The sequence below is a fragment of the Chlamydotis macqueenii genome, chromosome 23 (genome assembly GCF_036417535.1).
Source record: "Chlamydotis macqueenii isolate bChlMac1 chromosome 23, bChlMac1.mat, whole genome shotgun sequence".
Lineage (NCBI taxonomy): Eukaryota > Metazoa > Chordata > Aves > Otidiformes > Otididae > Chlamydotis > Chlamydotis macqueenii.
Window position 1 is genome coordinate 7277558 of NC_141578.1, and position 25721 is coordinate 7303278.

At 33.7% G+C, this 25721-nt stretch overlaps 1 protein-coding gene across 1 annotated transcript; it reads left to right on the forward strand.

The window, feature by feature from the left end:
* SYCP1 (synaptonemal complex protein 1) lies at positions 1-25074 on the forward strand. Its single transcript, XM_086765959.1, has 30 exons — positions 1-243; positions 1234-1318; positions 1484-1530; positions 2911-3075; positions 3940-4007; positions 4200-4273; positions 5566-5624; positions 6787-6856; positions 7493-7566; positions 8558-8666; positions 9533-9627; positions 9758-9942; positions 10873-10940; positions 12286-12347; positions 13478-13582; positions 14573-14676; positions 15177-15294; positions 15541-15611; positions 16274-16355; positions 17017-17079; positions 17410-17472; positions 18186-18248; positions 19463-19579; positions 20089-20199; positions 21335-21427; positions 22379-22453; positions 23550-23729; positions 24232-24375; positions 24759-24845; positions 24931-25074. Exons 1-30 carry the CDS (start codon positions 136-138, stop codon positions 25072-25074), a joined length of 2889 nt encoding a protein of 962 aa, XP_086622085.1. The 5' UTR covers positions 1-135.
* Positions 25075-25721: the final 647 nt, after the last annotated feature.

Sequence of the window (25721 nt, forward strand, 5' to 3'; positions counted from 1 at the left end):
CCGGCTTCCTTCCCGCCTCGATCGCGCGCTTTCGCTTCCCGCCTTTTTGTCTTCCCTCAGCAGCCGGCCGGTTCGGGGCGGTAGTGTGGCCGTCATGAGGTGTTGGCTCTGAGGCCTACCCTTTTCTCAGAGGCCATGGAAAAAGAAAAACCGTTTAAATTGTTCGTGCCGCCGCGCCTGAGCGGCGGTCAGGTGTCTGCAGTCAAACCCCAGACGAGCACTCGGGCAACGGGGCTGTGTCAGGTAAACGGTGCTGCCGCCTGCCGCGCATTGCGTTCCTCTGGAGGCGGCGGCGGACGAGCGGGCGGTGGCGGCGGGCGGAGCAGTCCTCCCGGGTGGTCTGCAAGCCAGGTCCTGAACCTCCGTCCTGGAAAGCAGACGCATACATATGCCTGAAAGCGTGTGCGCTGAACCTCTTATTTTGCAAACTGTTAAGATTGCTGCTGTGGGAGGAACATCTTAAGTTTTAATTTCAAAGACTTACTTTTTTTTTCTGTCAAAACCAAAGAGACTCCTCTTCTTGAGCATCTGCTATGTGTTTTAACTGCACGCCACCGATGATAAATACATGTTTGGTGTGGGAAATACACCACTCGGATAGCCTTACTGGCTTTGATTTATAGGTCCTGCCAGATCAAGCGTGTAGTGAAAATGTTCTGTCCATACGCTCTGAGTTATGTGAATTCAACAGATATTTTTTCATGTTGAGGCTCCTTATGCAATATGTTTAGATTAAAATGTGATATTCTGACAGGAGATGAGTTACACTATTTACAAGACAAATCTCTGTGACTTTTAAAAGACCTTGTAAAATGAAATTTTCGTGCTAAAACATAATCAAGTGTGTTTTGGAAGTTTTTTTTGGAATAAAGCAAAAAGTAAGTATCAAATACTGGACGTGAATTATTTTGGTTAATGAGTCCTTTACCATGGAACTGTGTACAGGAATGCAATAGCTAATTTAAGTTCTTGTAATCAAAAGCTTCCACTTTGGCCACAGTGTGGTATATAAAGCAAGCTACAAAAGACCAAGATTTTGAAAAGGCACTGTGAAATAAGAAAGCCGGAGAATTCCAAAGCCATTACTAATACCTTGGGCTTTGAAAATTGTAGGTAGTTGATTTATTAAGGGAAAATTCTATTTTCACATTAGCAGTAGGTTTTTTTTTCCCTGAGTTTTACAATCCTTCTTTAACAAACTTACCTATAAGAAACTAATTCTTAAATCTGCAGGGTTTTAACAAATGCCCAGATGATGATTTTAATTTGCCATTTGCAATGATGAGTATGCCAAACCGTGATGAAATCACCGATTCAGGTAAGACTAAAATAAGCATTTACCTTGCACATTCTTTTAATTTTTTAAAATATTCTTAGCATTTTTCATGAGTAGTTTAACAGTTTTGTACCTGTAATACTGTTAAATACAGTTCCACTGGTTTTTTTTAGAAATAAAAATGACCAAAATTTCTTCATATTTCAGATGCGATTTCACAACAAGTAAAACTTTGCTCTGAGGTAGATGAAGAGGTCAGCTAAGTATAAACTCTGCCTATCTTAATTTCTTAGAGCCTTGTAATTTGTTCCTAAAACAGTGCCTAAAGCAGTATTCAGTAGATACTTCAGGGATAAAGGAAGCAGTCAAAGGGGAATAATAATGTTGTCTCCTGTTTAAAATTGAATCACTTAGAGGAGGAAGGTGTTTGTGATTCAGTAAACGTGCCTGAAGATAAATCTTTAAATATGAAGGCGATTTCCAAGTTTGTTGTGGTTTGTTTTGTTGTTGTTGTTGTTGTTTTTGTTTTGTTAATTTTTTTGAAGGTGCTTGTGTAGTCTGGGGATGTTTTAATCAGAATAAGGTTTAGGCACTTTAATATCTTTGTAAAATGGGTTCTGAATAGCCTATTGAAAGGCAGAAGGATTGAAGTCAGAGTATTCTTTGGAAAATCAAAGCAGATTATGCCAATTACCTTGTCGGCTTTGTTTTGTCTAGAAAACAATGAATTTAGTGGAATGGTTTCCTCAAGCCTTTGAGTCTTCTGATTCTTCTCACAGCATCTTTACTAGCGTTTTTCTGCTTTAGTATAGCTCAGTAAAGCTTTTTTTTTTTTCTGTAGCTTCCTGTGCTTCCTAGATACAAAATGCTGTTTGCTGCAGCAAAACAAATGTATTTCTTGCAGTCCTCCTAATGATTTTCATATCCCTGAGATTTAAACTTCTCTTAGCCCTAGTAACTATTAAAGTACAGTCAGGACTGTAATAATATCATGATGCAGCCAAAACAAGTGTAGTCTTAGGTGGCATCATACCTAAAACAAGGTGCAGAACTGCCCTGTGGTCTACTGTACTACTCTTACCTGCCTAAACCACTGACCAAGTGCTGGTTGTACTGCTTTTAAAGATATTTTAAGAGCAGAAGATTGGTTGGTTTTTCTTTCTGCTTTGTGTATGAGTTAACTACAAAAACGTATTGCAGGTAGTCTTGGACAAGATATCTCAAGCTGCTTTTACTTAATTCAGCAGTATCTGTCAGAATAAGAGGAGGGAAATGGTGTGAAGAACCTAATGGAAGGAATCTTTACTAATAATTCTAGCAAAACTTCTATTGATTTTTGGTGGAGTGCAGTTATCCATATCTTCAAGGCTGTCTTTTTAGCGATGTCACGATGTCTGAAGGCGGTGGGGTATTTTTCACTTGTGTTTATGTCTCCTACTTGTTCTATATTGTTCATTGATACATACACAGTAGATGCACAAAGATTGAAACTTTGCTTCCTGATGGTATATGAGCTTGTGTGACCACCTGTGGAAAAAAAAAGTTACTCATGGTAGTTCTAAGCAATTAATATGTATCTAAACACTATTAATTAAATAGCATTTGCGATTAAATTGTGGAACTTGTTTTAATAGAATATAGAAACAATGAACGAGTTGTATTCAAAACTCTACAAAGAGGCTGAGAAGATCAAGCAGTGGAAACTAACTGTAGAATCAGAACTAAAGCAGAAGGAAAGAAAACTGCAAGAAAATAGAAAGATTATTGAAGCACAGCGTAAAGCCATTCAAGAATTGCAGGCCAGTATTGTACCATATACACTGAATATATGTAAAGTAAAGAGGAAGTTCTTCCTGATTTTGTATGAAAGTATTGTATTTGTATGAAAGTATGAAAGTATTATTCTTACAATTAAATATTAAAGAATGTTGCAGATGTTAAAGAAACTTTGAACTGTTAATGTGATGACTTAAAAGAAGGAATTTGGCTAGGTACCAATGACCTATGGCTCTACTATTGTTAAAGGAAAAACTAACATTTTGGTTTTTAAAAATTGTTTTCCTCTTTTTAACTGCACATTCCATCTTTGTATTATTTACATGCACATCATACTGTGGGTATGCAGAGACCTATTCAAGACTGAATAGGCTTTTATTCTCCTGGTATGTGTAAAGTATGTTTATGTGTATTCTGTATTCAACTCGTACCAGAAGTAGTTGCTCTGACCCAGTTTCTTATCTTGCTCGTCATGATGGACAGCTTTGTGACTGAAATACATATTTGAAACAATGTATTGGTCCTTCTTGTTTGTTGTCTGTGTGTTCATTTGCATTGGCTTTGGTAACCTGAGTCATCTTTGACTGTTTGACTTTTGCCTTGAAAAGATGATTATTCTGAGAAGGGATGCGCACATGTAGTGTGTGAATGTATATATGAATAACATACCTGCAAGTGTTTCAGTTGCTGGCAAATTATTCTTTATTATTGTGTCTTTCATGCAAACTGTAACAAAAGATGGCTCTGTATGTAATATCAGACAAAAGAGATTTTGTCTTCTGATGCAGAAGATTACTTTTTCAGGGGAGATTTGAGAAGTGAAAGTATATTTCTAGTATATTTTTTCAATAACAATGTGGTTTTGTATTTGTTCCCTATGAAATTAGTTTGAAAATGAAAAACTAAGTTTAAAACTGGAAGATGAGATATGTGAAAATAAAGATCTCTTAAAAGAGTAAGTAATATAGTCAAATATATTTTTGTGAAAATAATTAGTTTTCATGCTGAGAAGTGTATTAGTATGGGAAGTTACATATAGCTGTTAAATCGTAAATGTCATCAGGCCATTTACATTGTTCCTACTTAGGTATGCAAAATACCATGCATTCCTATGACAACATTACAGTATTTCTTTCCCCGCCTTTAGAAACAGCGCTTCAAGGCATCTGTGTAATCTGCTCAAGGAGACATGTACTCACTTCACAGATAAGTCTACCAAATGTAAATGCTATTTAAATTTCAATTTATAAAAGAAAATGTACATCTAGCTTTCTCTAAATTCATGAAGGAAAAATGCTATCATTCTGTTCCAAATACATTCTCTGGTTGAGATAAACTGAATGTGGCTCTGCATTAGTGTGAAACCAGAAGTGAAGCCATAGGTCTAATAGATTAATATTTTGTAATGCTAAATCCAGAGGTTTTCTGAAGTCAGTATGACTGTTTGCTGAAAGGTTGCAAGCCTGGGAGCTATTCAGGTGTCTGAACACTGATACAGGTTTAAGGCAGTGTAAGCAACCCTGACTAGCCACTAGCAGCCACGCTAGAGGAGTGCAGGTCTCTGGAAGTCAGTCTGTTGATGTTTTTCAGTCCCATCCAGATAACTTATATATATTAAGACATGAGGTGGCACCTCATACCTGTATTTGGCTGGTAGAATCTACTCTGGTTACCTTTCCCAGCTCTCTTTAACAAATTTCCAGAGTTGGCATTATCCTGTTTGGAGCAGTTACAGATTTGTGGGGGAAAAAAGGTCCAAACCCCAAGACACTCTTGAGTAAGACAGCTGGATAACTTAATGAAGTTTAAATTCTTGAAGTTTTAAAATGTTCCCAACTTGGGATTTTATTCTATGTGAAATTCAGAGTTGTTAGTATAACTTGAAAATCTTACTGACTTGATCCTGGATACTTATGAAATGTCTGTTTCTTTTTAGCCTTCCTTGTACAAACACCTATATATAGGTGCACTTCTTTGATAGCTGTGTTTCTTACTGTTCTCTTCTCTTCTCTACTTATTTTCTTAGGGAAAAATAATATAAATTATGAAAACAAAAGAGAAAAATAGAAAGATGGAGATGGAATATTGTTAGAATTCTATAATGACAGTTCTGTGGTCATGGGTGTCTCTGCTGATGGGAAGAAATTCAGTGCTAAACCTAGTATTACAGTTTCTAAAACACTTAACATTTTTTGATACATTCATATTCAACAACATTAATACTGTCAAAATTAATAAACAATTATATAAATTGATCCAGAATTAGAGTATTCATAGGAAAAGTGAGACTGGGAAGGAAACCTGAAAAGCTGAGTTTGCTTGATGTTTTAATAGAATATATATTTTCTCTAGACTATGTAACTTCTGGCACTGTGTTTCATAATGATTTTTTAAAATAAATTAAGAGCCTATAATTGCTTTTTTAGTTCATTATGCTGTTCAAGCATAATGGCTTGGACAGCTGGTATTCTTTTCCAAAAGGCAAACTTTATGGTACATTCTTAATTTGATAGATGAACATGAAAGAGAAGAAACAAGACAACTGTATATGGAACTTAATAACAACGTTGAAGTAAGTGACATATCTTGTTAAAAAACTCAAATGTGATCTGAGTTATATGGATATGTTGGAAGTATCTGAGTTACGTGCCTATGTACTATTTGTACAAAGAACATTCTCTGATAAAGTGATTAGAACAGTCGTGTGTGATGCAGGAGGTCAGATTTCCAGTCTCTTTTCAAGAATTATTTTTGTATTGTATAGGGCACATTCACTGAATAAAACACAACAGTGTTTGGTATGTAGATCCATAGGATCTGTGCGATACATATCATCTGCTTACTGTTAGGTGACTGCCATAACTTCTGTCTTCTTTTTGTCCTCTGTTTCACCTATCTGGTGATTTCACAGAATGGTTGAGGTTGGAAGCATCCTCTGGAGAACTTGCCCTGTGAAAAGCAGGGTCAACTGGAGCAGGTTGCATAGGGCTGTGTTCAGTCAGGTTTTTGGGGACAGGTGTGTTAGGGTTATTCTGTTAGATCACTTTATTTACTGTAAAGCACAATATAAAATAGAGATGAACAAAGAAAATTAATATCAGTTTTGAGTGTGACACAGAACAACAAAATTCATTATGGAAGCTGGTGATTTTGTGGGGAATAAGAACTATAAGATGTGACTATTATTTGACTTAAAGAGGGCTTTTACCTTTTTAATTTGTAGAAGTGCAGTCTTGCCAAATAAATTAGTTAATCATATTGTTGTTATTAATTATTCCAATGTTCAATAATGTTATTAATTGTTCTAATGTCCTAGTATATTTATAATAGAGAAATGTGAGGCATCATTGTTTGGGAATGATGAACTTAATATTAAGCAGAGTCAGAGAATACATGGTATGACAGTTAAATATTAATTATAGATTGTTGTAAAAACTGAGAAAAGTACAACTCCTCCGTTGTCAGTGATCTACAAACATGAACCAGTAGAAATATTTCATCCTTGAAATTATTTAGATCTTGAGTACAGAAATTCTTAATCTTCCAACTTTGAATAATTATAACATTATTTTAACTCAAAATATGTTTATGCTCTGAATTTTGTTTTTAACAGAATTGCTCCTACAGATATGAATGAGCTTGTAATACTGTTTGTTTACAAACCATAAACATAATTATTCATTACTGAAATTACTTAGTTTTATATGAACGTATATATTGAATTTTATTTTTAGAGAATGATAATGGCATTTGAAGAGCTTCGTGTGCAAGCAGAGAATACCAGATTGGAAATGTGTTTCAAATGTGAGAATTCTGTTTATTTTGTTTATGCTGCAGGCTTAACAGTTTTGTAATTCTTAGCTTTTATTGTGTGCAGGTTCAGGCCAGAAAGATACAAAGTGCTAAATGGTGAACTGTTAATAGTGTGACAGTCTGGACCCTCTTTTATTCATGCTGCCTCCTGTTAAATGCCTGGACCCTTTTTTTGTTTTTCTGCTGGGTCAGATTTGGAACTTTATTTTTCAAACAGTCACTTAAAGTCTTTAAGTTTTGTCTGTGAATTACAGTCTAGAGATGACAACTTATTTTATGTAGTTGGTTTACTTAAATGATAATACACTAGTGTATAGCTACAGGAATTTTAATTATGTATTTGCTTTATTTATGCTACTATGTGCCTGTTTCATTTTTACAAATGCATTTCTGTTTGTTAGTTTCTAATAACTATTAAGTAATACATGGAATAATGGACTAATTCTGTGGCGCAAAAATTATTTTGTCTGATTAGAAAATAATTTCAAACATGACCTCAACAATTACTCTTTAGGAAACAAATTGTACAACTGTACAACTATAAGCAATCTTAAACTGTACATTGTACGTAACTTGGCGTATATTTTAGCTAGTATATTAACTATGGATATTGCTATATCTCAAAAGTAAAAGAAGAAGCAGAAAAAGTGGAGAAGTTTGAAAAAGAATGCAAACTGGAAGTCAGTATGAAGGAAAAGCAGGTTTGCTCAGTTTTAAAGTCTAATACATACAACTTTATTTTTGAAACATCTTGCAGTTTCTTTAACGTTGGAACTCTTTTGCTTTTGTGACTTACTGATATAAAACAAAAATAATTACTTTAAAAGTGATTGCTTGGTTGTAAAATATTTGTGTTTTGGAAGAATGGAAATCAATATTGCGTATGGCCTTTTCATGGTATGTTCCTTGTGTGTTACTTATTTTGAATAAAATGTGAATTAGGCTCCTGTATCGTAACAGGGGACATCTTAGTGTCAGGATTTAAAAGCACTATGTAAATGCTGAATACCCTTTCTGATCTCTATACACGTGCTTGCCTTTATAAAAGTGGCTTCTGCAGAAGCATAAAATCAGCAAAGCAGTCATCGCTTCTCATAGTAAAGAAAGATAAAGTTCATATCTGGTAAGAAGGCAGGTGGGAAGAAGGATTATAATACCTATCAGACCACAGTCTGGTAAAATAGTTTAGGAATCTGAGGTTAGAGTAGGGTTTTTTTTTTGTAGTGGTGATGCGGTAGCCATGATGGAAGACTGGTTACGTTGAAGAAACTAATTGTGATAAGCATTTTTACTTTGTAAGCAGGAGTCTGAGAAGCAGAATACCCATCTATATCAGGGAAGGTCAAGAGCTGTTGTTTTTTTTCTGAGGATGGATGTGACATTGCAAATGGACAAGGAGTGTTCTAAGCATCAGTAAAAAGAACAAAAATAATGTTTGGACCCACATTTAAGTCACATGGCACTAACTTTAGTGATGTTCCAGTATCTTTACTCTGTTGGAATATATGTTTTGATTTTAAACTGAAGAACTTTTTCATCCAGAGTAATATGACTTGATCAATATTTGTTTAAAACCAGCCACCTTATTTAACTTCAATGACAGCAGTATGTATGCTAATCATACATGATGTGCAAATGAAAATCTGTCCTTTTTTTCTAGACTTCATTATGATGTTATTTTAATGTTGTTAGATTTCAGTTCTTACTACACAGAGTGCTGAAAAAGATGATATAATAAAAGACATCAAGACTCAACTGCAGGAATCAATAAATAAGATTGCTGATTTAGTAGAAGCAAAAAGTAAGAGTTCTCTCTGCTATGTTAAAATGTAATTTGTTATGGAAGTACACGAAACAGGATTGTGGTAATTTTACCCTGTTCCTAGTCGGCAGCAGAATTTTGGCACCTTGCAGTCTGTATTTTCATTTGGAACAGAAGCTGCTGATGTGGGATCAGGAGTGTTAGCATAATCTATGTATGTTGAAATGTAGGCCCTTATTTCATAGCAAAGGTTTTCTCTTTAGGCTTAGGCTACACACTGGTTTTGTATTGACGTGACAGCTTCATTGTGAGGGATTTTTCTTTATAAATAAACTCTAGTATGAACTTGTTATACTACTGTAAAGGTGCTGTATACTCTGTCATTCTTTTTCTGTAACAGAAGTAAGTTTTACCAGGACACTGTATAATCTTGCCCTTGTTCTGGAGATTTTTCCCATTTCAGTTGGACTTGTATGTAAATATGGCACAATAATGTATAAAAGTGTTTTTCCTGGCTACTGGATTGATCTATTTCAAATTAAGTTAGAGAAGGGTTTTAAAAGTATAATATTTGTTCAGTAGTCGATAAATAGTAGCCTTGTTCTGTGGTCAACAGGACATATTTTGAAAACCATGCCAAATAACTCCCTTAAGATGTTAGAGCTTTTAAATGGAAACTTATTTGCTTTTAAGCAAAGGATTGACTAGGACTGGAAGTATAATTATTTTTGAAGAGATTTTTTTTTTTTTAAGGATGAGTTAAGCAGTGAGAACGTTTGAAGATTGCAGGGGGAAAATGTATGTATCTGTAAAATACAGGAAATGTCTTTATGTGTAAAATAGAAATGCTGGCATTTTTTACTAAATATCCTATTTTTCTTAAATGCAAACTTTTTTTTGCTTAGGACATGAAGGAGAAGTGTTAAAGGAATCCCAGATAAATCAAGAACATTTGAGGGCAGAACTGGAAGAGGCCAAAGTTTCACTGCAAAAAACAGAAGTACAACTTGTTTATAATTTTCTAGTATAAATGATTAGATGCGTAATTGCATAACTAATTACTGATACTTTAGATTTGAAACAATTGTATCTGTTGCAAAACATATTTAGAAATTACAAATTTTTTGTAGGTTGCTCAAAAGAGCTTAGAAACGGAATTGCAGACTGCAGTGAAAGCATTAATACAGGTCACTGGAGAAAAAGAAGCACAGGTGGAAGAATGTAAAAAATCTGAGGCTTTAAATGCATCCCTGAGAGTGGAGTTTGAGACTTCTATTTCTGATTTGAAAAGCTTGCTGCAAAAAGAGCAAAATAGGTAAATTAAACAGTTTAAATTCAAAGAATGATCTTATAGGTAAAATACTAGATTATTGAGTCCTGGGAATAAAACCTAAACTTCATACGTGATCTGGTGTAATTACTTTTTGTAATCACTAATAACTTTGTTTTTTAAAGTCCTTCACCTGTCTGGTTACTTGAATTATTAACACTTGAAGATGGTTATGCGGTTTGATTTTGTGTGGATGCAGCTCTTGACTAAGAGAGCATTAATCGTATTTAGTACGATTACAGTTCTTTATTAATGAAACATGCAGTGAGAAAGATACTCTTCCATATGTGATAATAGTACTGTTTAAGGCCAATGCCTATTATCAATGTATTTTAGGTTTTCTGAATTAAAAAAAAAAAGTTTGTCAAAGAACCTGAGAGCAACTAAAATCAACCTCTCTGAAAATGAGAACAGAGCAGTAAAGATGTATTTTAATACCTTATCACAGCTGAGTTTTTCAAGAAACAGTGATTTTGGGTATGCGGTATTAAGGTGTCTTCTAAGTAGTTACAGTTCATGACAAATCCAAGAACCAGAGGGATATGAGGGTGAAATTCATTTTTTTTGACATGTTAGTCTAAATGCAGATAATTTAATGTCATTTTCTTCACTTGTACTGGTTGATACTGGTATATAAAAAGCAAATTTTGCCCCTCTTTCCCCCAAATTTCATAATTCTATTTTTAAGGAATACAGGTTTATGTATGTATATATTTCTTTACTTTTATGTCTGCTGTTCTGAAGTTGTAAAAGTGAAATTTAATGCACATTGCAGGCAGATATATCACCTACCTTTTGAAAGCCAAATGTTCTTAAAATGCTTGTGGAAAGACCTTGTCTTATTGTCCTTTAAGTTTCAAGTGCAGGGCTTTGTACTATACAATTTTTTTCTTTTTTTAATTACCATTTTCTTAGATTGGAGAAATATGAAAATGAGTTAAAGCTGCTTACCTTGGAGCTCAGAAATAAGTCTGCAGAACTGGGTAAGATTTGTAGAAAGAAAGAAAATAAACTAGGTAGTAATAAAAATGTTTTCTGCTGTTTTCTGAAAATAGACCATCTCTATTGCTTGGAAAAATGGTTCTACAGTACTCTGTACCTGTCAGGAATGTTTAGATTTATTTTTACTCATCTGACTCCCTTTTGTTTGATAGTCATTGTAGCTAGCAACAGTCAGACAGCAATGCTATGCAGACCTCCAATAGTAAGAACATACGTGCATGGATTCTCCTGGAAGTCATTTTGATTTCCCTGCGCTCTTCCAGTTAAGACTGATAGCACTGCATACCTTTTTGAGAGGTAGTGTTAGACTGCTGAACAGTAGATTCCAGGAATGATTTCTGTAGCTTGTAGCAGAGACAAAATACTTGAATTAAACTTTCCTGTAGACCACTCTCTCCACGTGGGATATAGAATCACACTGACAGTGATTGGCTTTAAATAATTGCTTTGATATCCTGAGGTTTCTAGATATGTGTGTCTTAGCCCCCAGAGTAAGAGATCTATCTTTATCGCTGTTTTCCCAGTGTGCAACATATGTCTCTAGTCCTGATATAGAATCATAGAATCTTTAAGATTGGAAAAGACTTCCAAGATCATCAAGTCCAACACCACCGTGCCTACTAAACCATGTCCTGAAGTGCCACATCTACGTGTTCTTTGAACACCTCCAGACATGGTGATTCCACCACTTCCTTTGGCAGCCTATTCCAGTGTTCCATATGATAGAGCAGAAAGATAGTTTGATGCCTTTGTATATATCGAGGGCATCTAAAGATCAGTTTTCAAAAGTTAACTGCTATTACTTGTCTAGAATAAGGTGAGATGTGACCTGTGAGAATTCCAGAGGGAAAATAGATTTGGTATCCAGTACTTCCAAAAAATACCAGTAATGTGTGTGTGCACATAGAAAACATTTTGAAGTTACTAATAAGTGGTTTCCTTTTCCAGCATATTCATGTGAATATCTTCAGTCCAGAGTTTTCTAGAAAAATGCAGATGCATCAATACTTGGAGATCACTCTCTTGTGAACATTCTTACAGTCCATGGTTTATATGAAGACGTGATTGTGGAAAATATAACAGGCTCTGAATTTTATTTAAGATGAATGATTAGTGTATCTTCAGATATATGTTTGCTAATGTCTTTCTGAATCATTTTTTCAACTCTACATTTGGATTAATTCATAATTTAGGTTATAATTTAGCTTTTCAGTTTCTGAATGTAATAGAACAAGTTTTGAAAATTGGGTACTGCAAAGGAATAAATGCCTGTTAAATATGTAAAATTATTTCTGTTCAATTAATTTTACATTACATGTGCTGTAGAAGAGATGACTAAACTAAAACGTGATAAAGAAATGCAACTTGAAGAGCTGTCAGAAACACTGGTAAATGTTCATTTTATTAGTCTCATGGCATTTGCTTTTCATATGAAGTCTCTCTTGCTTTCTAAGTATCTCAAATGATATCCATATATAAACATGTCTAATCTGCCTTAATGTTGCTACTAAACTTTCTTACCTGCCTGTTAGACAATATCAGTGTTTTCTTTGAAGGACTTGATTCTTTCCAGTGTTTTTCTTGTTTTGTTCTGCTTTGTTTTGTTCTCCTTGTCAACATTTCTGGTCATTTTCTTCTTCATTTACACCTGTTCAAAAGCCACTCCCTCCAGACATAAAGATTTCTCCTTTGTAGTTATGTCTAGTACTCTTTCCTCATTCTGAAACATTCTGAAAAAAAATTTTGGGGTTTTTTTTGGGGTTTTTTTTTGGTTTTTTTTTGTGATGAACATTAGCTCAAACCTTGAGAGCACCACGCATACGATATTTAAGGCTAAGGAATCAACTAATTTTCAACAGTAAAGATTATCCCTCAAGTAGCTAGCTTGCTTTCTAATAATCTTCTAAAAATAACACATTGTAAAGACTTACCTCATTTTGGTGTTCAGAGGATAGCCAAGCTTCTGACACCACCCAGAAAAGGCAGTGTAATTTGTGAAAAGGTTATGTGTGATACAATGAGGAAACTTTAAAGCCATTTTGTAGGTTTATTACTTCAGAAATCTGTTGTGATTATTTTGCTGTTTGTGAGGTGTTAATTATGGTGAGATGTCCTCCATACTGCAGCATTTAATATTTAGAAAAAATTGCATACCGTGTTGAGGTATGTCCCTCTTCAGAGAAAACATTTAAAAGCTTGCAGAAAGAGGTTGTAACACCCTGTTCCTTTTATTCCTGTTATACTGGGTGTTCTTTTCTTACTGATAGTGGAATTTCCTGAGGCAATTACCTCTGGTCTCTGTGCACCCTACTGAATTGTGATGCAGGCCCATTTTCTGTTACAGAAGTTTAAGCTATATGAAGTTTAGTTATGATTTTGTATTTACAAGTCTACAAGAAACTGCATCAGCTGAAGTAAGATAGTGTGAAACTGGGTTTGCATTTTACCATGTATGTTTGTTCCTTATATACTGTGCACTGAATTTCCTAAACTGAGTTTCACTGATGTTCTTAAACAGGGAAAAGTTGAAGAACTTCTAGTGAAGAAGAAAGGTCTTGAAGCTACTGTAGAAAATTTACAGGAGAGAGAAAAAGAAATGAAAAATGTTCTCCAAATCAGAGAGGTCTGAATAAAGGATGATAGTAACATGTTTTTATAAATAGTTAAGTTGCGCATTATCACTTGTATATAAGAACATAAGAAATACCACAGTCAGATCAGTGCTCCACCCAATGCACTGCTGTGCTTATGGCAATGACAGCAGAAGATCCTATGTCGTAGAGAAGCCTGACTATTATCTAAGGTCCATTCCCCTTACATTCCTACAGTAGCTGTATTAAGGATGTTTGAGGACACATCCCTGTCAGTTGCCTTTGCTATCAGTTTATGGAATTACTCATGTTCACTTGTCTTACCTGTTTTTGAACCTCCTCATACTATATGCCTCCATAGCCTTCTGTGGTAAGAAATTCCAGAAGTTCATGATGTGCTGTGCTTAAAAACTAATCCCTCTCTCTCCCACTCCCCATCAACTGCCTGCCAGTGCCTGTGGTATCAGCATATCACTAATTATTTGGCAGAAACAGTATTGAAAGCATTTATCTATTATAAACTACATTACCTGGCAAGGCTTACCTTATCTGTCATGGCAGCAAATACCTGAGGGAAGAGTATTGCTTTGTGGTTTGGCATGCATCCGAAATATGTGCTTATTCTATCGCATAGTTCTGGAATTCTGTGGTTTTTTAATTTTTTTTTTTTATTTAGATTAATGCAAAAGCTATAGGAAGCAATTTTATTTATTTATTTATTTAAAACAATGTCCAAAATTATTTATTTATTTAAAATAACGTCCAATGGAAGCTAATTTTGTCAGTAATTTTGCAGACTATTTAGTTAGACTTTTACATTAGGGGACACATCATTTGTATCAGAGTTCAGTATCTCACATTACTTCCACATCACACCAGAGAGATGTAAAGATACAGTATGGCTAATTCATGGCATGTATGTAGTTTTGCTTCATTTTAAAGCTTTGTGTTGTCAGTTTATTTATGATAGCTTTCATGACTTGTCATTTACGTACTCAAAACGCTTTATTTTTCTTCTGCAGAAAGAAATTGATGATTTGAAAGTACAGCTAACTAGTACAGCTGAAAAGGAACAAAATTATTTAAAACAGCTTATGACAGTGAATACAGATCTTGAACGAGAGGCGTATGATCATTTTTGAAAATATAATATTAATTTATTTTTTGTGTGTTGTATATAATTACCTTAATGCACAATGAAATGATCTATTACTGTTTTCTAATTTTAAACCTATGCACACAATATGACATCAATTATATAGTATATTCTTAAGTCACATTTTCTGTATTTATATGCATGTAATTGTTCCATATCTCTGAGACTTAATTGGGTTAACATGAAGACAAAGTTTCTGAATTCATTGTTAACCTTCCTTTGAGCTGGATATTGAACTACATTGTCTTGAACGACCGTTATATTTATATAAAAGTTGACTCTAATTTTCTTTCCTTCTTCTGTCACCTTTTTGCATCACTGTAACTTTCCTGCAAAGCTTATATTTGTGATACTTTTTTGTAGAGGACTTTTCTCAGTGTGAAATAACATTTTGTAACAGATAAATTTAACTTAAAAGGAAATTTCAGAATACATGTTCTTGTTACTTTTGACCTTTTGTTTTAAATTAGGCTAAAGAATGAACAACTAACAGTCTATATCAATAAGCTTTTATTAGAAAAAGAGCAAATAGCACAGGAGAAAAGTTCTATGGCTACAGAACTCAAGAAGCTGCAAGAAAGTCATGAGGCAAGTTGTAAACTTTTAGCTGTTTTTAAAAGGACAACATTCAATTTAAAATATAAATGATATGATAAACTGCAACATGATGTGGTTCTGTAGAGTATCTGAAGTAATTTTGGTGTTTAAAATATAAAGGAAGTGCAGTTACCCTTGTGAATAATGCAGGTCAAGACACTGCTTAATATATCTTTGAATTTTTAAAGATGTCACTTTGAATTTTTATTGATTTTACTTAAATGGGTCTTTATTTAGGATAGTAAAACTAAGGAAGAAAATACAAAGCAGTTAGTTGAAAACCTGGAAGAAGCAAATGGCCAGCTAAGGCAAGTATAAACAAGTATTAGTGGACAATATTATTAAAGGAAGTAGACTTGATAGAGTTAGTCTAACTGTTGTGTTCATACGCTGCTTTCTGTGATACTTAGATTAATGGATTTTTTAGGTTATATAGCTGAACAGAAACTATTTAGTATTGATGTTGGCCATGTAGAAGTTTCTACAGATTAGTGATACCTATTGCTACAGGAACAATTTTTGCTGTAGCTTTGTATAGCATATAGAGAGCTATCCTGTTCGGCATTAACATCTTAGGTGCGAAGGAAATGAAAATAGAAGTTAAAGGTTATGGATTAAATGTGAAAAGGTGAGACTGGTTAAATGCTGCTCTCTGAAGTAGTCTCCGTACCACCAAGCCAATAGACAGGCAGTCTTCCATGTTTCATAGATGCACTACGCTATTACAGATTATAATATATTCTACTCAGGTAAGGGGAACATCCTTCCATACTTAGAAAAAGTATGTACATTAACTTACCAGTCAACTTTTGCATCATTTTAAGAACATTTTCAGGGAATACCTTATTAAGTTCTCATCAATATTAGCAACTCTTTTTAGAAAATAAAGTATGGGTTTATTTAGCAGTAGTGAAAAAAATATAAAGTTATTAAGTAAGTATTTACTGCTGCTTGTTAATTTGGCATTTAGAAATGAACTGGAGACTTTGAAGGAGAAGATGGCAAAGAAAGGTGAAGAGATTAGAAGTAAACTGGATGAAAGAGAAGAAAATGTATGTCGTGCTTTATCATGAAAATATATAACATAAACTGTAGGACAAAATTGAAATGTAAAACTTTTTTTTTTTTCTTTTCCCCCCTGCAAAGCCTATGTAGAGATGTAATCTTTTAGAGGCTTTCTTCTTTCAGTGCTGCTACCAGTTGAGTCAACATATGTACAGATGCAGAGCCCTTTTATTGTTAAAAGACAAGGACCTTCACTGGGATGTTTACTATTTACATGGAGGCTTAAAAGTCCAGATTTATTAGATTTCAGGCAAACAGAGAAGCCTTTTTTTATTTCTTTATACTTGCTTAGTGATGGATGGGGTATGGATCAGCTTTCAAGATGTAATACGAGTTTTAGTTTAAGTATTTTCAAATATTTTTACTTTCTTACTGTGGTTTCAAAGCACACCTGGTTTTTAACATAATAATGGATTTCAAAATTTTATTGTAAAAGTCAAAGATATTCAGGGCTTGGGATGATAGCTTGGTTGTTTTTTTTTTTTCACGAATACAGAATAGGGAATAAGCTTAATTCTCATTTTTGGGAGAACTACTTTGAAATTGTAACACAGTATTAACAGCACTTCTGCCATGTGCCTTTTTCTTCTTCAGGAGAGTACAAAAATTCTGATAATATTATGACTAGATTTAAAATTATAATTCCAGGCTAAGAGTATTGAAAATGAAATTTCAAGAAAGGAAAAGCAGTTGAAGATTCTAGAAAATAAGGTGTGAAAATTAATTTTTTAATGGACTGTAGAGAACTTCATACAAGATTATTTTTTTAAATTGCAAAGTCACTTTTTTTTTTCCTTCTTTCTAAACTCTGCAACCACTGAGGAACCGGTTCACTGCTATTAATGTTGATGATATCAGGCTAGCAAATTTCTTGTAGTACTTTAAGGTTAAAGCTCCAAATATTTTAACATGTTAGCCTGTGTTTTAGTCCCATTAGAATTAATCAGACTTGTGCAGATGCATGTTTAAGAATCTTGACAGTAATCTCTAACACAGGAAGTAATTTTTTGAGTTTATTAATGCTTGAAATATCTCTTTTAGTTGAATAATTTAAAGAAACAGGTGGAAAATAAAACCAAATGCATTGAAGAGTTGCAACAGGAGGTATGTACAGTTTTAAAGTCACAAATACATAAAACATGGTATTCTGTGGTAACTGTTACTCAACAGTTTTTGTCTGGTGTGATATCTTTAAATATAACTGTTTATATATAGATATAATATATAAATTATATAGATATAATTTATAACATTTATCCTAACTCTGAGCAAATTAAGGAGTCACCTTTGGCATTACTTGATGGGTAAAATTATCCTTAGTTTTGAAAAATGCAATTACAGAAATAATATCTTTAATAAACTTTTACTATTTTCATTTAGTAAATGGTATAATTGATACACTTGAAATAATGACCTATCTCAGTTGCCAATAGGAGAAGAGACTTGCGCATTAGGACAAATCTTTAATAACTGTACTGTAAAAATATATAAGTTGTATTTTTTTGTCATGATGTGCACATTTTCTGTAAGCAGCATCTTAGTTTTTCTTCCCATTCTGCACCCTCTTTCATTATTCTCTGTTGTCAGCAATGAGGAGTCTTTCATAAGGTCATGAAGTAACAGTATGATTAAAGTAAGTAGTTGAGCACTGTTTTGTTTGGAGAATTGATTTGGAACCTGAACTGCATAACAAAGACAGTTGTTTGCTTGCTGGAAGCTGGAATTTTTAAGATTCCAACCTACTTGACGCTGTTAAATCATTACATAATTCTACTAACTTATCAAAGTATAGTGTTTGTTTTACTTTATTTTAACAGAATAAGGTGCTGAAAAAGAAAATTACTGCAGAAAGCAAGAAAACAAGTATTTATGAAGGGAAGGTAGGTTTAAATAACTCCATGTATCAGCTGTGGGTAAAGCATGAAGACTGAATTTTAAATCCCCGTGTAACTAACGATAATACATGTTAAGCACATTTTTAATTGTATTACGGATCTCAGATACAGATTTTATAGGAATGAGCCCATAATTTTTGGAAGATGCTTCCATTTTTAATCATTGGACACTGACTGGGCTATCAGGAATTTGAAAGAGATGGACGTCACATCTCAGTGAATTATGTTCCTCATCAGTCCCTTTCTTTTTTGGTTGATAGTGTACTGAACGTTATTCGTTAATGCCACCTTGTTGAAATAGAAAAGTAATTAAAAGAAATAAATATATTATTCACTTTAGGCAGTTCTTTTACTGTGTTCTGCACTGGTAAGTTCCCGATTAGAATATTGTGTCCAGTTTTGAGTTCCACACTTCAAGAAAGATGTAGACGGTTTTGAGGGTATTCTTATGAGAAACTTAAAAGGAAAAAATATAATAAAAATGAACACTTGGGAGGAAAGCATACCATAAAACAGTTAAGATCTTCAATAAGTTTATAAGGGAGGGAATAAAATCTCCATCTGTATCTTTTTTTTTTTTTCCCCCCAAAGAATTCATAGCATTTAGGGTGACTGCTTGGGAATAGACGCTTCCTCTTTGTTTCATACTAAATTCTCATTAATATTAGAAGATAAAAGAAATTAATCTTTTTTAGAACTAAATAAAATTATGAAAATAAACTATTTCTAGCTAAACTGTTTCTCTACTTAATTGAAAAAAAAATACATTTCATTTTAAACATCACACTGCTAGGGTATGCTTCATTTTCCTATCTTGCCTTCCATGCCAGTAATACTAGAGAGTCTTTTGTACAAAAGACAGAATAGGCTAACAGATCATTCCCTTATGTTGGAATGATTCTTTGTGACTGACTACCCTCTACCTTTAGGACCGTTTTACTGACTGGGGTGCACAAAACTGTTATGGGCTCTTTCCCATTGTGATGTTGCTGTTGTTTCTATGAGTATTTTCTAACTCATTTCCAGACAGAGTTCAACTTTTAATGAAAAAAGCTGAACTTTAAATATAGTTCAATCAAATAGTTCAATCATGTACCTGAAAAGAAACAGAGTGTTTCTGCTCGAAAATAAGAGATACAATAAAATCAGTCATGTTTATTCCTGAACAAATAACAGTAATAATTCTGCATTGTCAAAAGGTGAAAAAGTTACAGTTGGAGATGGAAAATATGAAAAAGCAACATAAGGAAACAGTTGCCATTTATCAAAAAGACATTGAAACACAAAAAGTACATGAAAATAAACTTCTTGAAGAGGTGAGAGTTGTTAATTTTTACTGCAATGAAATTTCTTGTGTGTGCATGTGAGCAAAGCTTTAGTACATTAGATCCTTAAGTTGAAGTATTTGTATATGTCTTTAAAAATAAGAACCCAGTTAAAAACTATTCTGTTCTGGCTATAAATACAGCACAAGCAAATTAGATTATAACTTTTCCCACATGAGTATTTTCCTGCCCACACTGTTTTGATGGTAATATAAAAAATTGTTAGGGCAGAGTGCTTGAAATGGCCTTGTGGTTCAAAATTACACTTTTCTGCCATGGAAGAATGGATGTACTTTTAATCTAGGTTGGTTTGCCCATTTTAACAATACCTATAAAAGATGTAGGATTTGAAAAGCATCTTAAAAGCAAGTGAAGACTACACTAAAAGACTACACTATATATACATTGCACCCACAGGGGTAAGAAGTTGTTAAATTAATATTTTTTTTAAAAAAATATATTATGTTAATTGTTCGTAAATTAAGTGAATCTTGTTACAGGTAGAAAAGATGAGGTTGCTTGCTGATGAAGCAATAATAACACAGAGAGAAACTGATATCCGATGTCAACACAAGATAACTGAAATGGTGGCACTCATGGAAAAACACAAGGTAAGAGACTGTTACTGATTTCTGTGATTTGTAATGCCTGATACGATGCTAAGTAAAAACCTTTCAAAACTAGACTACTGTGAATTAGGAAGTGAAACTTAAAATTATAGAATCATTTAATGTTTTGGGTTGGAAGGGCCCTTTAAAGGCCCCCCAGTCCAACCCCCCTGCAAGGAGCAGGGACATCTCCAACCAGATCAGGGTGCTCAGAGCCCCGTCCAACCTGGCCTGGAACGTTTCCAGGGATGGGGCACCCACCGCCTCTCTCGGCAACCTGGGCCAGTGTTCCACCATCCTCTTTGTAAAGAATTTCTTCCTTATATCCAGTCTGAATTTACCTCCCTCTGTTTTTAAACCATTACCCCTCAACATGTCACAACAGGCCCTGCTAAACTTCATAATAAAGATCTGAGTCTAGGAGATGAAGTTGAACATGTTTGGATCTTTATTATCTAAAAATAAATTCATCTTCAGATGTTGAAAACATGCCTACTGGCATATAGATTCAGTTAATCAAAATTAGAAATCATAACATGATGTGAACTAGTAGCATCTCGGAATGTCCAGTAATGCTTTAGGTAAGACACGGTGGTGGTGTTGGCCTTTTGAAATTGTCCTGTAGACTGTATTTATTCAAGGTGTTACATTTGGACATATTTAGAGCAGTATATAGGTTTGTGCTTTGCAGGATTTTTTTTTTATATTCAAGCTTCCTTTGATACCATCCTGATGCAGTGTTCTTCAGTGTCAGTTTAGGCCTCTCTTTATGAGGAGATGACTTGGTAACCTTCAGCATTTAACTTAACATGTTTGAATTTACATTTCTTATTACTTTGTTGTGAGGTATATTTAGCAGATACTATTAATAAAAATAATATAGCTAGCTTTTATTTGCTGGAATATGTGCCACTGCCTAGAGATAAAGCATTCTCTGTCAGCCCACAAAATAATACTGCTTGTGCATATTCTGGTTTAGAGTTTCTGCTGAAGCATCAATGTTTGTTTATGGTGCTTTCTGAATCTTCTTTCAAATCTTATTTGAAAAAATGTGTAATGTTTTAAGACTAGGTAGATTTATAATTGTAACATTTAGTCAAATGTTTTGAGTTTGTTGTTTTGTTTTTTTTAAACACAGCATGAATATGATAAAATGGTTGAAGAAAAAGATACTGAGTTAAAACTTTCTAAAATAAAAGAGCAAGAGCAGTTATCATCAAAAAGGTCACTGGTAAGGCCTACTCTTTAGCACTAAATAATTAAATGGAGGGGCTGCTGTCCTTAAGGTGTAATCTAATAATAAATATCGTATTAGACTTTTTCCCATTTAATACTTGGGAAGATTAAATGTCTGCTTTAGTGGGACTGAACAGTAAAGATTAACTCACTAATTTCTGTTTGCTGTTATTTTTGTACAGATTTTATTATGTGTATTTTAAAACCCCAGATATTTCTAAAAATAAATTGGAGTAGCTGTGCTTTTCTGTCTACTTTTATTGATAGTGTTTCATATTCTAACCTCATGGTCTGAATAAGTAACTTTAGTATTAAATAGTTGGATTCGTCTCCACAGCCCCCATGCTCCCCTTCTCACAAGTGTTTTAAGTTCTTACATTGAACAGTTCTGGTCAACTTCCTGTTTCTTAGTAGTACTTCAGCTTTTTTTTATAAACCAAACTAAAACAAAACTTCAAGTCTAGACTTGCATCACCTTTTAATTTTTTTCTTTTATTTTCTTTTCCTTTCTCTAACTTAGCTTTGAGAAATGTTCTGAGAGCCAACATCCCCTCAAGACTTTAACAAAAGTGTAGTTCTACAGCATCTACTTAAAATGCAGCATTTTTTCTGACATTTCCTTTCACAGATTTCTTTACAGAGCTTTTTTTCAGTTAGATTTTCCAATAGAAGGAGGAGTGACTCAAGTCTACATGTTTTGGTGGTTTGTTTTGTTTTTTTTTACTTGGTAACTGCTGCTTTGATCATCTGTTATTCTAGTGATTGAATAATTCTGAAAGTGAATTGTAGATACCTCTCAGCATACTAACTTTATGGATAAGTCAGCTCTATTGAACAAATGGGATTTTCTTTTGTTTATAATGAATATCCCTATTAATTACTGTCTCATTTGGACTGTTTTTTTTTTCCAGGTTAAGCATAGTTAACCTTTATCTAATTGTTTTAGGAAAGTGAGCTATCATGTTTGAAAAGTGAACTGTCATCTCTTAAGGAACAACTTAAAGCAGAAATTGAAGAGAAGGTTGGTTTTTTTTTGGTGGTGTTTTTTTTTTTTTAAGTTTTCATTAAATGTAGCAGTATGAATGTGTTGTGGTTTAACTCCAGTCAGTAATTGAGTACCACCTAGCTACTCACTCACCCTTCTCCTCCCCAGCAGGATAGAGGGTATAGTTGAGAAGAAAGAAAACTCATGCGTTGAGGTGAAGACAGTTTACTAGGATAGCAAAGGAAGATGATGATACTAATAACTAAATATAGGGATACTAAAATACACAGAATGAATGATGCACAGTTTCTCACCACCTGATGACCCAGTGACTGATATAGCCTGCCCCAAGCAGTGCTCATGGAAACAAAACCAAGCAGCAAGCAAAGGAGCGAGAGAGAGAACTGCCCTCCTGCCAACCCCCACTTATAGACTGAGCATGACATCTTTGGTATGGAATACTGTCTTTGGACAGTTTGGGTCAACTATACTGGGTCTGTCCCTCCCAGCTTCCTGCACCTGCACATCAGCGAAACCTGGGAAGCTGGAAAATGTTCTTGGTCTCTTTAGCAACAACTCATAACATCAATGTATTACCAACATTCTTCATATGCTAAATCCCATACTAAATCCGAGACACAGCAGCTACTGAGAAGAAAATTAGCTCTGTCCTGGATGAAGCTAGGACAGATGGTATTTAGGTTCCTTAGCAGAGATGGGAAAAGTTGTCTAAGAAATGAAACTGTGAATAGAAAAGTAATGTCTTTTGAATGCTGCGGTTTGACTAAATCTGGGTCATGTATTTGTGTGAGCTTTGTAACAGAGTATGATTGTGGACTGTGTTCTGTAATTACACCAAGAAGATTTTCAACAACTAAATTCAAAGAAAATGTTTAAAATATTTACTTCCTGTCACATAACATTTTTTTTAGGAGAATCTTGTGAAAGAACCTCAGCGAAATATGGTTCCTGAAAATGAAAAGAAGCACAAGGTAGCTTTAACCTTATAATTAATTAATTTTAGAATTTGGTAATATTTATACATAAGCAATCTATTTGAAGTTCCATGTTAAATTATTTACCCGACAAAAGACATTGAAATGCTTGTAATTTAAACCTTTTTTAATTTTAGAAAATACAAACTCATTTCTCTGAGACTCCTAAACTTCACTTAGATATGGACTGTGCATCTATTAATGTAAAAAATAAAAAATCTCCAAATGATGTTCCTATAAAAGTCAACATGATGGAAAAGAAAAAAATGCTTCCTTCAGCACCTGAAAAAAGTCCCTTGGGTAGTCCATCATTAAAGGTTTGTAACTCATAATAGTGAATTGTTCTTGTTTTATTTTTCTAACTTTATTTCTTACATCTCTATAGATGCTTATTTATTTTTTGTTGTGATAAGTAGGGATTTAACAGGTAGATAGCCACAAAAGTATTCTACAGAGTTATTAGACAGCAGTTTGTGTAAGGGCTCCTCCCACTGTGTGTCACTTTTCTTGCTCAGTTACTTAATTTGTCTGTTCTCATTGATCATTAACAATTTCTGTCCTAGAGGAACTGTGAATTTAATAATGTCTCTAGAATTCTTTAACTTACTCGTAAAATAAGTATTGTCTGTCTGTAAAGGCAATTTTTTTTTTCCTTTGTTTGGGTCTTTGCTTCACATTTTGGATTGAAAGATAATTGTTCCACAGGATCTCTAGTGTCTTCCTGGATACTTCGTCTGTAAACTGGGTTATGAGTTTGGACTAAGATTCTGTAGTTAGCACTGAAAATGTAATTTTAAATACCATCTTTTTCTTTCCCAGACATATATTATAAAGACTCCCCCAGTCCATAAACTGCAAAGTGAAAGCACAAATCCACATGCAGAACAGTGTGTGAGGAAAAAGCAAAAAGTGCTTTTACGGCTGGATGCTCAATCAGACAGCTCTGAACACAGTGACCTCCTGGTAAAAATCAGAAAATAAACAGTGTACTTAGCAGTGTGCATAAAGAACTGCTATGTCTAAGAGTGTATATAAAGCATGTGCAGTTCTTTATGAAAGACAATACTTATGTGTATATTTTAATTTCATTGGTTCCTTCTGGAATTGTGTTTATATGTAGATAATAGTAACTATATGATAGAGTACCGCTATACAAAAAATATATATTAACTTTTATAATGATTTTTTTTACATTGTTTTTATTTAACTGTTGAGGCTTCATAGTAACTTCTTAATTTTTTTTTTTTTTTGCACTCTAATATTCCTAGGAGGAAAGAAAATATATTTTTTTAATATAGCATAACTATAGTGTACTATTAAGTAACTTTTTTTACTTTTCATTTAAGAGCATAGTCTCAGAGGAAGAAATGTTTAAAAAATTGTACAAAGATTATCCTGAAGCTTCACAATTATACACTGTGTCACCAAAAAAGGTACCTTAACTTTTCTCCAGATCAAAACAAACAGTTAATCAAATTGGTTGTAGGAACTAATGGATGGCCTTATTTTTCTTCTTAGAAACCAGCTATATCAAATGTGAAAACTCCAGGCTCTGTACTGAAACTTACAACCATGAGAAAAATGCGAGAGGCTGGATGGACTGCAGTTTCTAAAATGGACAGGAAAAGAAAAATTAAAGAAGCTGAAAAGCTCTTTATTTAAAAATGAAAAAAAATGATGAAGGCTGTAGCATTATGTGATTAGTAAAACCACAGTTTTGTTATTTTTTCCAGAGTTTAATACATTGTTGCTTAGTACATTGTTCATTTTTCTGTCATACCCAGTATGTTTAACATTAACTTCCTTTATACACATAAACTTCATAGGTAAATAACTACATCAACCTGCAGAGCATTTTCTACATCTCATTCCATATGCTATAGAAAGTCAGGAGACAAATTAGCCCATTTTTACATTTAGAAATAAGTATAACTACATAGAAAGTTATTTCAAAAAGAAAAAACAAGTTTGGCATTAGAAATACTGGTTTTAAAGAAATCCAGTTTTGTTGTTTTCAATTTACTCTTTTTCTTAATATGTAATTCACAAAAGGATATTATTTAGTGCAAGAAATACTGAAGCTGTTAAAATGCATGTACTTTTACCTGAAGTCATTTTGCTTTTTTGTTAATTTTGAATGTTGGAACTGTCTTTGTAGACTGTTTTGTTTTCAGTAGCTGCTATTTCAGTATGCTAAAACAGTTTTAAAACAGTTCAAAATTGAATTTTCAATAGAATCACTCTGGTTTAAAAAGATTTGAGCTTCAAAAAGAATAAAATATGCAGTCCTTTAAGACTGTAAAAACAGT